Genomic DNA, 15,414 nt, shown 5'->3' with positions numbered 1-15,414 from the left:
ATTTCATAGAGAGGTTGACATGAAAAAACGGTCTTCCCTCTGCGATGTGCACCGGCGCTATTCAGAACTTGGTCTCGGGATAAAGCCACTAGTCTCCCGAAAGCGTCTTGAAACTTTCGAAACCCAGGACTGGCTTATGTGGCGCTGACGTGCGACAGCCCGCTGGCTGAGCCTTTCTTGCAATAGTGCAACGATTTGTGCTGCTTCTGAAGGTGTAGAATCCCAGGTAAAGTGTCAAAAGAAGCGGAGATGTGTATGAATCAACGTGTGAAAACAAAAGTCCGAAAACGCGTGCTTTTATAGGGGGTAAAAAGGCCGCAACTCGCGACGTATCAAACAGTTCATACATGTCTTTTTCGTTGCTTCTTCACATCAGCCGAGATATCTTTTTAAATACTGGTGTGATTTAAATGAATTTGGTATCAATTTAAAGATAAAAGTTTAATCTTTAAAATGGTGCCACTTTTTTGTTACTAACAAATTCGTTAGTACACAAGTTTGCGTTGAAACAACTTCATGTAAGTGATTCCATAGTTTTGCTCGCGAGTGTAGTAGGTATTTCTAACTTCAATTAAACAAAAAAATGCACTAAAAAGTAGTGTAATAAACACATACGTAACAAAATAATATTATGCTAAGATAAGAGGAAAAAGAAAACAATTTGAAGTGTTCCGATACCATATATTTAAACAATCATTTAACTAAATGTCGTATGGTAAATTTTTAATTTTTTTATTAAACCATCTCCCTAGATATTTTTACTTTTAGTCACTACGTGGCCGCTATTTGCAGACTCATTGACTTCACTGTTTAATTTTTTATATTCGTTGAAATATGGTTTGACTTCGGACCCTACGACGTCATCATATTTGATTGCATTCTCGTTTGCGCCATTCTCGTTGACAACTGTGCCATTGCTGACTTTGGGCGACTTCTTGTCCAACAACAGCCTTATCAGTTCGGACAAGGGTGCCTCTATGGTGAGATGCAACGTCACCGCTACCATTCCCGTGAACACCAGGACTGCTACGATGTAGTGGATCTGAAACAGTACATGGTATAATTTAGTTTTGCAGAGCTAATCTGTGAGCACGTAGAATTTTGTCCAATGACCCCAAGCTACCCATCCTTATCGCTCGCGCGTAATTATGTTGCTATCGCGCTCGCACACTCACTGCGGGCGCCCGTCGCACAGTCGCGACAGCAATATAATTACGCGCGAGCGATAAGGATGGCTAGCTAGAGGTCATTGGACAAAATTCTACGTGCTCACAGACCGGGCTTTAGCATAATAAATAACTGAAATCTTTAAAGTTTACAAAACAAAGAAAAACTTCTTTGTAAACTGGTAAATTTTCCAGTTTTGTGCCTTTTTGTTTTTGATTATTAATATTATGTTGTAAATAAACAATAATTCGGGAAAACACGGACCTATATTAATTTGTTAAATCGCTACACCTATACGATATTACAGTATTGATAACTGATAAGTGATAAAGTTTATCCAGCCTGTTTCTTTCCACCTACTATGTGCAGACCCGAGATGTGGAACAGAGTGACCCTGGTGCCGTGGAGGTAGCGCACGATGGCCACGTGGCTCACGGACACGCAGTAGTTGACGCGCGCCAGCGGTGCCCAGCCGCGCCACTCCAGGATGACCCGGTACGCATCTGCAGGGCAAGCAAGATATTTTTTTTTATCCACAACGAGGAAGCTATTGGCCTGTAAGATACGTGCAGCTGATCTTCCTGGACATCTCCGGTGCTTTTGACAACGCGTGGTGGCCGATGATTTTGTTGAAGGCCAAACAGGCCGGAGCCCCGCCTAATATCTTTAGGTCATTGGTCAGTTACTTTACAGACCAGCGTGTAGGCCTCTACGTAGGGGCTCAAACGTCGTGGAAGCGCAGCACCATGGGATGTCCCCAGGGATCAGTGTTGGGCCCGACACTCTGGAACCTCCTACTCAATGACCTCCTGCTGCTGCCGTGTCCTGAGGGGGTACACGTAATAGCGTACGCAGACGATGTGACGATCGCAGTCGAGGCTACGTCACGTTCTGAGATCGAGCGTAAGGCCGCGTCTATTTTGGGAGCTATGTCCGATTGGGGAACCCGTAACAGACTTGGTTTCTCCCCTGGAAAGTCTCTCACAATGACGTATAAGGGTAGATTCAAACGCTCTCCCGTAATTAAACTCGGCGGCATCTCCATTGCGAACGTCACTCAGGCGACAGTGCTTGGTGTGACCCTCGACGAGGCTAGGTCCTACGTGCCGCATGCGAAATTGATTGGTTTAAGAGCTGCCAATGGTTTTGGCAAGATTGCGCGTGTCAGCGCGACGTCATGGGGCGTGAGATTCCCCGCCCTAATTGTGCTGTACGCAGGCATTTATGTGGCCACATTGACGTACGCTGCGGCCGTATGGTACCGACGCTCGTCGATTTTTGTGATGAGAAAGGTGTTGTTGAGTATNGTTTTTTTAATTTGAGTTTTCATATTGTAAAATGCTTAAATCTAAAAATTTTCTCAGATAACTATTTGCCCAAGGATCTATGCTATAGGATATAAATGTTTGTTAAATCGTTTTCACAGTATTTTTATAAAAATTTCAGCTTGTAAACTGACGCTAAAGTGGAAATTTACAAAACCTGTGTGGACTTATCTTGATATAATTCTTGAATACTAAACTAATCGCAATATTTTCTCAATTAACTATTTAGACGACGAAATTGCCTAACTATTTATGCCTATAACATATTTGTAGTATTACTGGTTAATGATTGTAACGAGTTGAAAAAGTACTGTTTTTGCGCCAAACGGCGTAAACGCTCTTAAATACAAATTATTATTTTTATGACTACGGCAGAATAACTGGATTTGTGGGTCTCCTGCAAACTCTGAGTCATAGACCTTTTTGTCTCTTACCACTTTAATATTGTGTAAGAAACTGTAAATCTAACCTGTTTTGAGACAAATACTTTCTGTCTATCTTTCGCTGGTCAGCCATTCGAGAGTAATGTAGCAACCTCACTTATTTATTTATTAGGTCTACCAACATTGTTACATAACAACATGTACACTTATTCTAAAGGAATCGCTTGTGGGTCGAATATTAAAAAGATTCACCAGTTCCTCTGTGGTTGAGGATTCCGGGTGAAGCTCGCTTCCACCTTCGGCCTGATCATATCTTACCATCAGGTGAAATACAGGCCAAGAGCTTCCTCGTTGTGGATAAAAAAAGGCGAGAGTGAATAGGCACTTACAGGGCAGATATGTACCATTCTAGACTGCATCCCACTTAACATCAGGTGCGATTGTGGTCAAATACCTGCCTTGTTATGCATAAAAAAATTCCAAAGGCTCACCTTGCACTGCCGCAGGATGTTGTGTCGGTCGGAGCGCTTGCTCTCGATGCGGGCCTCGGTGGCGGCGATCTGCTTCTGAATACCGGCCACTTCCTTCTGCAGCGTCTGCACCTCTTTACGCGCCTGCGGAAACATTCACTTATGTTGGTAAATGAGAACGCAACCATTTAATTATTTGTGTTGGCTTTATTTTCTGTTTTGACGTTTCATGTTGGCAACATTTTTTCTCTATCTCGCCATCTTTCTTCCTGTAAAAATATGAAGTCTTAGAGTATATCTTATTATATTCTAGAATATAATACGTTTGTTAATATAATATTTCCGAGTTTCATTGGTTTTCCCCGAAATATCAACAGCTCACAGAAACACGATTTACGGTTCGAAATAACTTGCACGATCACAATTTTGTCGTCTACGGGTTAGTTAGGTCTTTCCTGCACACGATTTATTTAATATCTAAGATTCGTTTATCACTTACAAAATAATTAACAGAGCGGTAGGTAGTAAAGCTTCAACCACATCAACGCGTTCAGATCGCCATCGCGGCGCAATCATAGGCCAACGATAGGTCGCACTTACTGTCATGGGTCGCGCGACCTGTCATTGGCCTATGATTGGTCGAAGCATAACCGTTAAAATTGAAGACGCAAAAAACAAAATGAGAGTCCAGTCCAAATGTAGTCACTTGTCCCCACCGATGCGGTAGATGACGTCACATAGCGCCGTCATTTTTCAGCTTTACATTAGTTGATGTTTTGTCAATGTGTGATAGATGTCGTTAACAGAATATCGAAGAAAATCATGAAATCGGCAGCGATCAACTACTAAAAAAAAATATTTTTTCCTAAACCAATAAAATCACACTTTACAAAAAATGAGTTATTAAAAAGCTGTAAACAGTAAAAAAGTCATCATTTCAGCCACAGGACGTCCACTGTTGAACATAGGCCTCCCCCAATGACTTCCACATCGCACGGTTGGTAGCGGCCTGCATCCAGCGCCTTCCTGCTACCTTTATCAGGTCAAAGTCAAAGTCAAAATTTCTTTATTTGTTTAGACTAGTAAATAGTTCTTACAAATCGTCATTTTGCTCTTAAGGAGCCTCTACACGTCTCATAATCTTTTTACCCTACCAGCGCTTCGAGACCAACATTTGGCAAGGGTCGTCGGTCCACCTTGTGGGTGGACGTCCCACGCTGCGTTTTCCGGTACGTGGCCAGTTCTGCGTACGCAGTGGAAGTGGAAGTGGGCAGGGCACATAGTCCTGCGCATTGCCACTTCAGCTTGCTGATCCGTCGGGCTATGTCAGCGACTTTAGTTCGTAAAAAGGTCACTTCTGGTCTTTTCACCCGTTTTTACATTTCAGGGGCCGTTTCGGGGGCCTCAAACTACCGCCCGCTTGCATCCAGCGATCGTACCTTCTCGAGCGCGTCGTCGGCGGCCTGGGAGCGCGCGCGCGCGGCTGCTCGGTCGGCCTTGAGTGCGTCGGCGCGCTTGAGCTCGCGGTCGATGTCCTGGCGCTGCTTGGCCTCCGCCTGCCGTCCGGCCTCCAGCTCGTCCTCGCCGTCCTGCACCGTGCGCTCCCAGCGAGTCACGTTCTCTGCCGAGCACAGTTGCGTTTGAGACGGAGTATTAAATCAGCGAAGAACAAAAAGAAGAAGTTTTTGACATCGCGTCGCGCTCGTTGCTGTACACCGCGTAACTTATGGCAGAGATAATGGAGGAGTTTCGTGATGTTGAAAACATAATTCATTGAATGCGATTAAAAACCAAAACTAAAAAGACGGTGAAGGTTTTTTATAAATCCATCAAGAAATGGCTGAGAAATTAATTATTTAATGGCCTGTAGAATAAACACAAATCATGTTTTATCAATAAAAAATAGTGCAAATGTAGAATAGCTTCTTAGGTTTAAAGAACAGTCTTTAGTTAAGTAAGTTTAATATAAATATTAAGAGATTTTCAACATATTATAAGAGGAGGCGCGCGCGCTCGCCACCCATCGCGAACTCTGCGCAGATGACGGGTACACGGTTGCACGTCACTTTTTCATACTAGGGGTTAAATTACCTACATATTTTCGCGTGAAACTCAAACATAAGCGGTGCCCTGACGTCACGCAATCCATTCAAGTCTTAATCACAATGCTTTGTTTTTTTTGTAATTCGAATGAGTGGTGCCGATAAAATGGCGCAAAATATTTGTTATGCGCAACTTTGGGGTCCTGTAACTTCTTTATAGCCTAACCAGGAACATAAAAACCCTCGCCATGTTGCGGAAAATTAATGGTACTAATTTCTTTTAATGGCAACAGTAACTGAAAACTTCATTGACATGTCACCTTGCATGTCAGTCTACTGCTGTCAAAGTGTAAACAAACTTTATTTTAAGAGCCATNGATCGCGCTGCGCGAGTTCGCGCACTTCTGGCACACAATCAGGCGAAGTTACGAGAAGTGATGACATTCATCAACGTTAGCAGCCCGACGCGAAGTACCGTATTTGTGGTGTCAAGCCCCAGATGGGGGAGAATTGACAATGAGAAGGGACAAGGATAAGAGAAATTTGTAGGGAGTCAAGCAAAGCGCCCGGGGAAAGAGCCCAGAGCAAATACCTGCGCGCTCTCCTAGATTCGGTTCGTACGCCGTGAGGCAGGAAGAACCATGGGTGGTGGTGGGATTTGGCCTGTTAGATGATAAGTGATGATCAGGCCAAAGGTGGAAGCGAGCTTCACCCGGAATCCTCAACCACAGAGGAGCTGGCTATCTTACCTCTAACTGCCGGAACACAACAATGCTGTTAACATTGTTGTTATGGCGACAGACTTAGGTAAGATGGTGATAGCTAGCCAGGCGGACTTAGAACAAGCCCTACCACCAAACAAACCGAACAGAAAATTCTGCCCCCACTGGGAATCGAACCCGGGACCTCTGCGTCTGAAGCAGGTGGTCTAACCACTAGACCACAGAGGCGGTTAAATTGAGGCCACGATCTGCTAACGGTGAAGGGGTCGGACTGGCCGGCTCGTGATCCGGGGCACGCGGGTTCGGTCCCCGCCGCCGCTCGACTATAAATTGTGGTGAGCCCACTCGTGACACAAGCATATTTAGCTTAGTACGAGGGTCTAACGGGACCATTAGTAATTTGTGCAATAACAAATTACTAACTAATAATCTTTTATAACTTGGCATCGAGTTCGAGGAAATGTGTGAAAGATTCGAAAGAAATGTAAGATGCAAACTGGGGAATTTTAAGAAAACAATGAGAGTCAGAAAAGCTGTGGTAGGAGGAGCGTTTTTACAGGCCTATTCAGACCTAAGCGGTATTCGCTACTGTCTGCGGCAGAGAAAACCCAGTGGGTATGCGGTAATAATACTGTTCAGACCTAAGCGGTATTCGCTACCGTCCCACCGTACATGTACCTCTACCCACAGCGGCAGCGAATATCGCTCAGGTTTGAATAGGCCTTAAGGCTGAACAAGACAGGGATTTTGATAGTCATCACAATAAAGCGAGATGCAGTCTAGGATTTTAACATAATAACTTCTTCTTTGTCATCAACCATGATAGCACATTTGCCCGCACATTAGGAGTGCAGTTTGAAGAGTATTATGTTTTTTTATTATTTTTTATGCATAACAAGGCAGGTATTTGACCACAATCGCACCTGATGGGATGCAGTCTAGGATGGTATAGTCTAGGATATTGGGCATTGAATAGAAGAACCTTCATTATCTTTGAACTTGGCGTCGAGCATAATGAGTGGCATGACAGCGACATCCGATCAAAGAAAGGTGCGTTCGCCAGTTCGCAGCAGTATCTAGCCGTCTCCACCATTATCTGCCTCAAGTAAAAAAGATAGTAGGTAGTGAAGAACTTACTTTCAACTTTGAACATGGTGCCCAGAATGAAGAGGGCGATGACCGCGGCGATCAGCGGCCGGACGACGGGCCCGTAGGCCAGCCGCAGCGGCAGCGAGGCCCGCGGCGCGTCCCGGCAGTAGACGCCGGCTGCTGACACCAACATCACCAGCGCGGGGAGCAGTAGCCAGTATAGATAGCGGTATTTCTGGAATATAATTATTTAAATGAGGTACCTGGATGCAAGCGGCGCAGGACCGGTCTTTGTGGAAATCCTTGGGGGAGGCCTTTGTCCAGCAGTGGACGTCTTTCGGCTGAAACGAACGAACGAACGAAATGAGGCAACAATAGCCCAAAGGTCGGAGTAGTTCGACCCCTCTCACGCGAATCAGAAAATGCAATCAGATACAAAAACATGATAACGGAATTACTTTAATTAAACTCTTGAATTTATCTTTCATTATGCTAAAACTGAGTTCTGTCAGCTTCATGCATTGATATGTTTTTGCGGCATCTCGGTGGGGTTTTTTTATGTTTGGGGGTTTTCGTAAAACATCCCTTTGGTCACCCAGATCAGCTCTCTTTCCGTCGGGGGTGCAAGCATACCGTCATTGATTGACCTTCATTGGTTGGGTTTTTGTGGCAGTCAAGCTGTAGATCCTGGCTACACAGGAGTTGCAGTGGTGGGAACGAGAGGTGGGAATAGTCCCGTAAAGCATACCGTCAAGTCGCGCGCGAAGACGTTCCTTTTCTGCCAGTCGTAGATCAGGTAGCCCAACAGGATGCCCGCCACGAAGGAAGGCAGGTTGGTGTACGTGCGCTTGTACAGGTAGTTGAATGTCGGCTCCTTGATGAATAATCCAAGCATGGCTCTGGGGAGAAGGTACTTTGTTAAAGAAAAAATCTGCATCCATGCAGCTGTGACAGAATATTCGAGTCTTTTGAAACGTTGATAACCCTGATTTCAGACTTTAAGAGCCACTTATGATGGCGTCTAACATTGACTTACCCTCTGAAGAATTCGTCAAAGTATGACGCTAGAATGATGTCAGTTGCAAGCTTTCTGCCCTTAGCCTTTTGATTGGGCCTCTATGGGAAGGCTAGAAAGGCATTATTGTGACCTACCCAGGGCTGTCTTAAACCTACTAGGGGCATTTAAGGATTAAGGGGGGCCCTTATCATCTGGAAAAAGGTCTTATTAGTAGATGGGGGCCCCCTCGGTCGCGTGGGCACGTGCCCAAAGTGCCCAGTGGGAAAGAGGGGCCTGGACCTACCTGGGACTGGCGAGCAAGGTGGCATCTAGGTCCATAGTGTAAATGTTGTACGCAGGCCAGGCGAGGCCGACCGCGAACAGCGCGCCCAGGCACCACCAGCGCGCCTTGGCGCTTGGCGACAGCACCATCACGACCAGGCCTATGATGTGCAGGTGGAAGTCACAAGCCGTGGACCTTCGGAACATTTTAATGATTTATTTACTCCTAATTTACTATTATTTATTACGTCAATTTATAGTCAATTTAAGTTATGATAGCTCTACATTAATTGAAATAATCTAGGAATTAGTTTCAGTGGCACTATTTACGTTAAATAGATTCATGAACTGAAAACTGTTGTACCTTATTGAAGAGTGCTATCGTCACCTGGTCAAGAATTTCTTAACAAAAGTCACGTCAATTTCTAGATAAAAATATAACAGTACAGTTTATCAATGACTAAAAATGTTGTAAAACAATTGTGTTGCTTCTATAGAGATCGTTGGGTATTAGACTTTGTCCGAAAAGTTGTACCTACCAGGTCTGAAGGAGGCACTGCGAGTGGTCATTGAAATTGTGAAGGTGGAACAAGTTATAGAACCAGTAGTCACGGCAGTCCTGCGCTTCCAGACCTATAATCTGTAATAATAACCAAATAAATTCAGATCACGTAGGTATTAAATAGTTATAGTAACTCGGGCAACTAATAATACTCGTATCAACTCACGTCTACTTAATAAAAAATACTATATTTTGTTGCAATTTCATACAAAACTTGCGTGCAAAAAGCAAATCTAGTATGTAAAATCATCAAACTTCTAATGCTCGTAACTCAGTTCAGACTGAGTTTAGAGGTATACATGTCATAGTAAGTTTGGTTTATTACACTATTTTGTAATCAAAAAACAAGGTTTGGTCGATGGCCGCGCGAAAAAAAAAGACGCCAATTTCCGGCATTGTCTTTTCATCAAAATCGGTTCAGTGGTTTAGGCGTGAAAGCGGGACAGACAGACAGAAAGACAGAGTTACTTTCGCATTTATAATAATTATTAGTATAGATTCTTACCTGCCCAAAAGGCCCATAATCAGCAAACCTCATAAAAGTGGCTGTTATTGATATGAACACCATGCACATTGGTGTCAACCTGCGAATAGTAAATGGTAGTTTTGACAGATTTGACTAAATTGCACCCTCACGGAATTTTCACCACCAATTTTTGAGGAACGAGTTTCGTAGAGTAACCCAAATTCCAGTGCTCGTTTCAGCTAAATGCCATCCACTGCTGGACAAAGATTTCCACAATGAGCGGTTAGGTCTCGCAACCTTAACCAGATCGTCATTTCACCGAGTGACTGAATACGGAGAAAAAATAGAAATGAAAATAGCATTACTTACCTCAGCCACCTATTAAAGATAGCCCTCGGCAGAATGTTCCAGGAAAGAGTCACTTTCTCAGCCATCACTTGAGTGTTATACGCGAGCAGCAGCCCCGAGATCAGGAAAAAGGTCGCCATCAACAGATGCCCGTGCAGCATAAACTTGGCCATGGGGTGATCATAAACCTGCGAGCAAACATGACAAGATAAAAAAACAAATATACATACAGGGTGTCCCAGGATGGGTGAATCAAACTGCTAGGGGAGGTAGCTCTACTAATGTACTATCCCTAAAAAATATGAAAAAAAAATTGAGTTTAGAATTTTTTAAATAAAGTGCTCTAAACTCGAAATCTAGTCATTATTTTCAAAAGTTTGTTTACAGATAAACGAAGCGATCATGTACAATTAATAGTAGTAAGAAAAAAGTACAAATAAACTCCAAACGCAGCAATTATAGCCAGATACTTAGGCAAAGCTGATTTACACTTTTTCAGAAAAAAAATTTTTTTCCTTATGCGCTTTATTTTTTTTTTTCATATTTTTAGGGATAGTACATTAATAGAGCTACTTCCCCTATCAGTTTGATTCACCCATTCTGGGACACCCTGTATAACAGAACGTACGAAATATGCTAGAAACGGATTCATAAGTAGAGAGTGGAAAGCATTTTTCTGACATATTATTAAAAGGCACATGCCAGACGTGTCTGGACAAAAAATGCTGGAGGTTTTGCTCTTAAGACAAAAACTTGGAAGGTTGATTGAGGGCATTGAGGCTATTGATGATGAGAACGAAGTTTAGAAATAAAGTGCAATATTGTGAGTTATATTAGCCCTGAAGTTTGAGGCGAGGTAAACGAAGCGATTCTGTTATTTCTTCACAAACCATCGCTACGCATCCTCGCACATCCCTGGTGGAAACAAAGCCTTAGAAGTTCCAAGCCTATCGCGTTAGGTCTTGAACACTAATTTATGGAGTTTTAACAACATCAACGAATGTTATGAATTGATGACTTTTATTACAAACTTTTTAATAAAGATTGAGTAGATAGTTAAAATTACCTTTTCCAACCAGTTGGTATTTTCGATAGTAAAGAAAAGAGGCAAGGCTGCGTGACCTAGCACTGTGAGGATCGCACTCATCACCCTGTGGATTAAAAGTTAACTGAATGGTTTTTAAGTTAAATATAATAGACACCAGGAAAATGATACAAATAGTGAAGTGTTTGTTTTCGAGAAAAACTAGGTATCATCGGCCACAGTGTTAACTATCCATTGCCTGTCATGTCGTCTCGTTCTATCGCAAAGAATCACCATTTGATTAGAGCGAGAGCAAAAACGAAAATGGATAAACAGCCGTGTGTACATACAAGGACCAGCAGTATTTTTATACTAAAATAGTAAGACACGGGTCTTAACGCGACGTTTATTAATGAGTTACATTATTATGTACTCACGGCTTGACGTGATCACAAGCAGACTGGCGGCTCGCTATTTTAGTTGTTTATTTTAGTGTCTTACTATTTTAGTTGAAATGGAACGCGAAAGTTTAAAATCTAGTATTTTTATAATTTTTTATTAATATTTTGATTACTTCATTCCGTTGAGCTGCCGGAGCTGTTTCATTTTGGGATCCGACGATGGAGGCTCTTTCAGTCGTTTCCAATTCTCACTAAGAGAAAATGCCATTAGTATGGGATTTGCTGAAAATTTTATAACGTATTTATGAAAGTTTAAATTAAGCGATCATTTATTTTTACGCAATGGCAAGCAGCAAGACTAGAGCCAAACCACATGGCGCGGTGTGGCTCCGGTGCGGCGCCTGACCGTTACTGCTGAATCTACATACAAAAATTGCGTTTAAAGAAAACGACTTCAAAAACTACACTTTAAAAACTCAAAAAAATCCACTAAAAAGTATAAAAATAATTACTTATTTATTAGGACAAATATATGACCAATATGACCATGGTTCATATTCTCGGAGCCGGTGCCAGTCTGCCAAATACCAAGCTCCGCCGCACTTACCGTGTGGTTGTCAATGCGGCAAAATGGCTTAGGCGATTATCACACTGCACCGCGCTCCGCCGCGGTCCGCGTGATTACATATAACGAATCCCGCGCGCAGAGGCGTTGTCAGTGTCTTGTGCCGCGCGTGTTTTCTATACAAACTGAGGTAATTGCATACAATGATTAAATCTGTCGTCCCGCGTACCGCGGCGGAGCGCGGTGCAGTGTGATAATCGCCTAAGGCGGTTACGGTTGCGGTGCGGCGACGCACCGCGCCGTGTGATTTTGTTCTACATCTACTTACATCGTTTTTTGTTACCTACGTCATCAACAACAACTGACATCTGCCTTGCAGCCTTGTAGTAAAAAAAAAACAAAATAATGAATAATTGATAAGACAGACAGATACTGTCTGTCAGTACTCAGTAATAAATAAGAAAATATGCAGTGTAAGCCAAAAAGCTTTATATCTCGAGTTAAAGACTACGCTACTAATTAAATACCTGGCTTTGTCCGGTCCCTGAGCCGACCGTACGCAGTACCCAGTACGTTGAGCGCTAGGACTCCGAGCAGCAGCAGCGCCACCAGCCGGTCCATCCAGTCCACCGAGTACTTGCTCTTACCCTCGAAGTAGCAGTTTACCTGACAAACTCGTACATGATCAGTACAGCTAGCACGAAAAACTTTCGAGTTCGAATCGTTTGCGTATTCGAATCGCCATCAAAAGATTTAGTACGAAAACTACAACAGCGCCCTTGTGAACGTGTCGTAAAGTGAACTTAGTATGAGAAATGGGTGCACGAAACTTATTTTGAGAATCAAAATTATTAACGTTATCATTTAATTCGAAGGTTGAGTATCGAATTTTGTCGAATACGCATACGATTTGAAGAAGAAAGTTGTTCATGCAGTTTTACGCATTCAGTGCTTGAAACGGGCAAAAGTCTACAGCCATCACTGTCCCCAAACTAGTTCTTCTCAAACTTCTATACTATTTATTTTTGGTGTATTATCAAAAATCAAAAATTGAGCAAGTGTAAGACTGAGTTCAAGTCTAATAGGTTTTGCGATTATTGTATTGGCGCGATCATTGTACAATTGTACATAGCCAAATATTAATATTCGCTTTATTATTTTTTGGACCAAAATCGTCTTTACATACGAGTACCTCCGTTTCCGAGACGGTAGGATGAGATATGGGGTTCGAACCCACGAAAACCCGGGGAGTTCCCACCACCGGTTAATAGACGGCGCCTTGGGTACTACAAATATCTAAATGTTGCAATTAGATGTAGAATGGTACAATTCTAGACTAACCTCTGTGACACGAGTCTTAAGACCATACTCAGCAGACAGAGAGTGGTTGAGGCAAGCTTCAGACGACGTCTTGAGATCTGCTTCGTTGTCACTGCCGTTGTAGAACGACCGGCATTCTTGCGTGAGACACAAACCGTATCGCAAATTCGTATAGTTGTAGTGCGTGACTGAGTGCGCTGAGTACGCCTGCAGGAGATGAATAAAATATGTGTAAAATTGGAAAACACATGCGAAATTAGCAAGCTGAAGTGGCAATGGGCAAGGCACATAGTACGCAGAACTGACGGCCGATGGGGCAGCAAGGTTCTGGAATGGAGGCCGCGTACCGGAAAACGCAGCGTGGGACGTCCACCCACAAGGTGGACCGATGACATCATAAAAGTAACAGGGAAGCGATGGACGCAGGCCGCTACCAATCGATCAACATGGAAAGCATTGGGGGCGGCCTATGTTCAGCAGTGGACGTCGTATAGCTGAAATAATGATGATGCTGATGACAGATACCGAGTTTGAGCTGAAAAATATAATGAAGGCGTTTGTTTCGGAGAATTTCAATATTTAGACTAAGGACAGAATCTATTAAGGTTGATGAGTGATGAAATCATGCAACATTCTGGGAGTCCTCACCAGGTATGTTATGGATATCCGTAACCGTAACCGAAACCGATTCAAAAGTTTCGGATTTAAAGGCGGAGTCCCTGGCATCATCTAATATCCCCACCTGTTTTACCTTATCATAGTTGTCGTCATAGTACATAAAGTGGCTTTATGGGTCGCGCAGCATCTTGCTATTTGAATTTTACCATTTTTAAAGTTCTAATATCCGTAACCGAAATTATCCGAAACTTTCGGATAATCCGAAATGATTTCATATCCGTAACCGTAACCGAAACCGGTATAATATTATTGTAATATCCGTAACCGTATCCATAACCGAAACTTCATATCCATCAGGGATGTTATAGATATGAAGTTTCGGTTATGGATATCGGATATTTATTTTTTTCGGATATCCGATAGTTTTGGTTACGGTTACGGATATCCATAACATCCCTGGTCCTCACCCGCATCATGTCGAGCAGCTCGCTCGGCGCGTCGGCGACGACGTCGGCGTATGCGGCGCAGTACACGCCGCCGCGCCCGCCCATGCAGCGCAAGAAGCGGTCCACGTGGAACTTGGGCGGCATGCGGATGAATTCCTCTTCTTTAATGAAAATTAATTAAAAATTATAAATTTTTATTTTTCTAAATAGCAAAATCTTTTTAAATAGCGAAAAAAAATTACTTGAATTAAAAAAAAATTGTTAGTATAAAAAAAGGGAAAATAATAATTGTGTGTTACTCATAAACTCGTCTACTATAAACCGTAGAACCAGTTTTGATAGTTTAATTTGACATAATTTATGGGAAAAGTACATAGTCTATCTCTTATGTCGAAATAATAACTAAAGACCTATTGAGTATGATTTTTTGGTTCACTTTTATGCTTTTGGTAGTAAATGTGTTGTCTCGAAAATGGTCGTCGAAAGGACTAGTAACTATTATATTGATACTTACTACTTAATTTGTAGATCACATTTTGGGATGCAGCTTGTTGTGCGAGCAACACTAAGCCGAGGAGCACCAGTTTCTCCATTTTATGCGTTTTTCTCTTCACTACACTACTCACTTGTCTCAATAATGCAAATAAATTTTCATGCTTGTTATAGTAGCAGTATTCTAATTTAAATATAGATTAAAGTCTCGAGTCTGAACCTAACCTAACAATATAGAAAGTCATAAATTAAATTGCGTAAAAATCAACTAAAAAGATAAAAACAAATCAACAACGTGTTCACATATGCAGTCGGAGGCATCAATGAATATAATCGAATAGAATAAAAAACTTTTTATTTGCAAGAAACAGAGAGAAATAAACAAGTGGACAATTAACTGCTTGAGCCCCTCTGACAAAAAGGCACCCGCTCAGCGTACATCAAGACCGCCAGGGCTTGTCTTGAAACTGATTTTCAGCGGGGGCCCTAATGACTAATTCTTTTGTTGGTGATGTGTTTTGATGTCTCTGACTGCATTTGTGAATTCACTCCACTCTACTGCGTAAGTCACTCGTTGAAATTCCCGACGTACTATTCGTTTAAACAACCGTATTTTTAAAGAACTTGCACGAGGAAGGTGCTACCGACTGTTGGCTCGTCAATTGTAATATCAACAAAAAAAATATTTTTCGCGC

General features: G+C 42.5%; 1 protein-coding gene across 1 annotated transcript; it reads right to left on the bottom strand.

Annotated features, from left to right (window-relative positions):
• Positions 1-555: 555 nt before the first annotated feature.
• On the bottom strand, positions 556-14,932 carry LOC114359199 (nose resistant to fluoxetine protein 6-like). Its single transcript, XM_028313487.1, has 14 exons — positions 14,742-14,932; positions 14,249-14,388; positions 13,185-13,370; positions 12,371-12,509; positions 11,452-11,560; positions 10,920-11,004; positions 9,875-10,041; positions 9,545-9,623; positions 9,017-9,117; positions 8,500-8,673; positions 7,947-8,097; positions 7,247-7,433; positions 1,528-1,670; positions 556-1,042 (listed from the first exon to the last, which is right to left on the bottom strand). The coding sequence occupies exons 1-14, from the start codon at positions 14,818-14,820 to the stop codon at positions 749-751; spliced, it is 2,034 nt and encodes a 677-aa protein (XP_028169288.1). The 5' UTR covers positions 14,821-14,932; the 3' UTR covers positions 556-748.
• Between the last annotated feature and the right edge of the window lie 482 nt (positions 14,933-15,414).

The sequence above is a fragment of the Ostrinia furnacalis genome, unplaced genomic scaffold, assembly GCF_004193835.3.
Source record: "Ostrinia furnacalis isolate ACB-3 unplaced genomic scaffold, ASM419383v2 OfSCF4245, whole genome shotgun sequence".
Lineage (NCBI taxonomy): Eukaryota > Metazoa > Arthropoda > Insecta > Lepidoptera > Crambidae > Ostrinia > Ostrinia furnacalis.
The sequence above is the reverse complement of the archived record's forward strand: the minus strand, read 5'-3'. Positions and strand labels throughout refer to the sequence as shown.

What these genes read in the sequence shown, in the direction of transcription:
- LOC114359199 (XM_028313487.1), bottom strand. Translation starts at nt 14,820, where the DNA reads ATGGAGAAACTGGTGCTCCTCGGCTTAGTGTTGCTCGCACAACAAGCT. An exon ending in AGCTGCTCGACATGATGCGG is followed by an intron (nt 13,371 to 14,248) that starts GTGAGGACCAGG and finishes CATCTCCTGCAG; the next exon opens with GCGTACTCAGCGCACTCAGT. An exon ending in CGGCAGCTCAACGGAATGAA is followed by an intron (nt 11,005 to 11,451) that starts GTAATCAAAATA and finishes TTTAATCCACAG; the next exon opens with GGTGATGAGTGCGATCCTCA.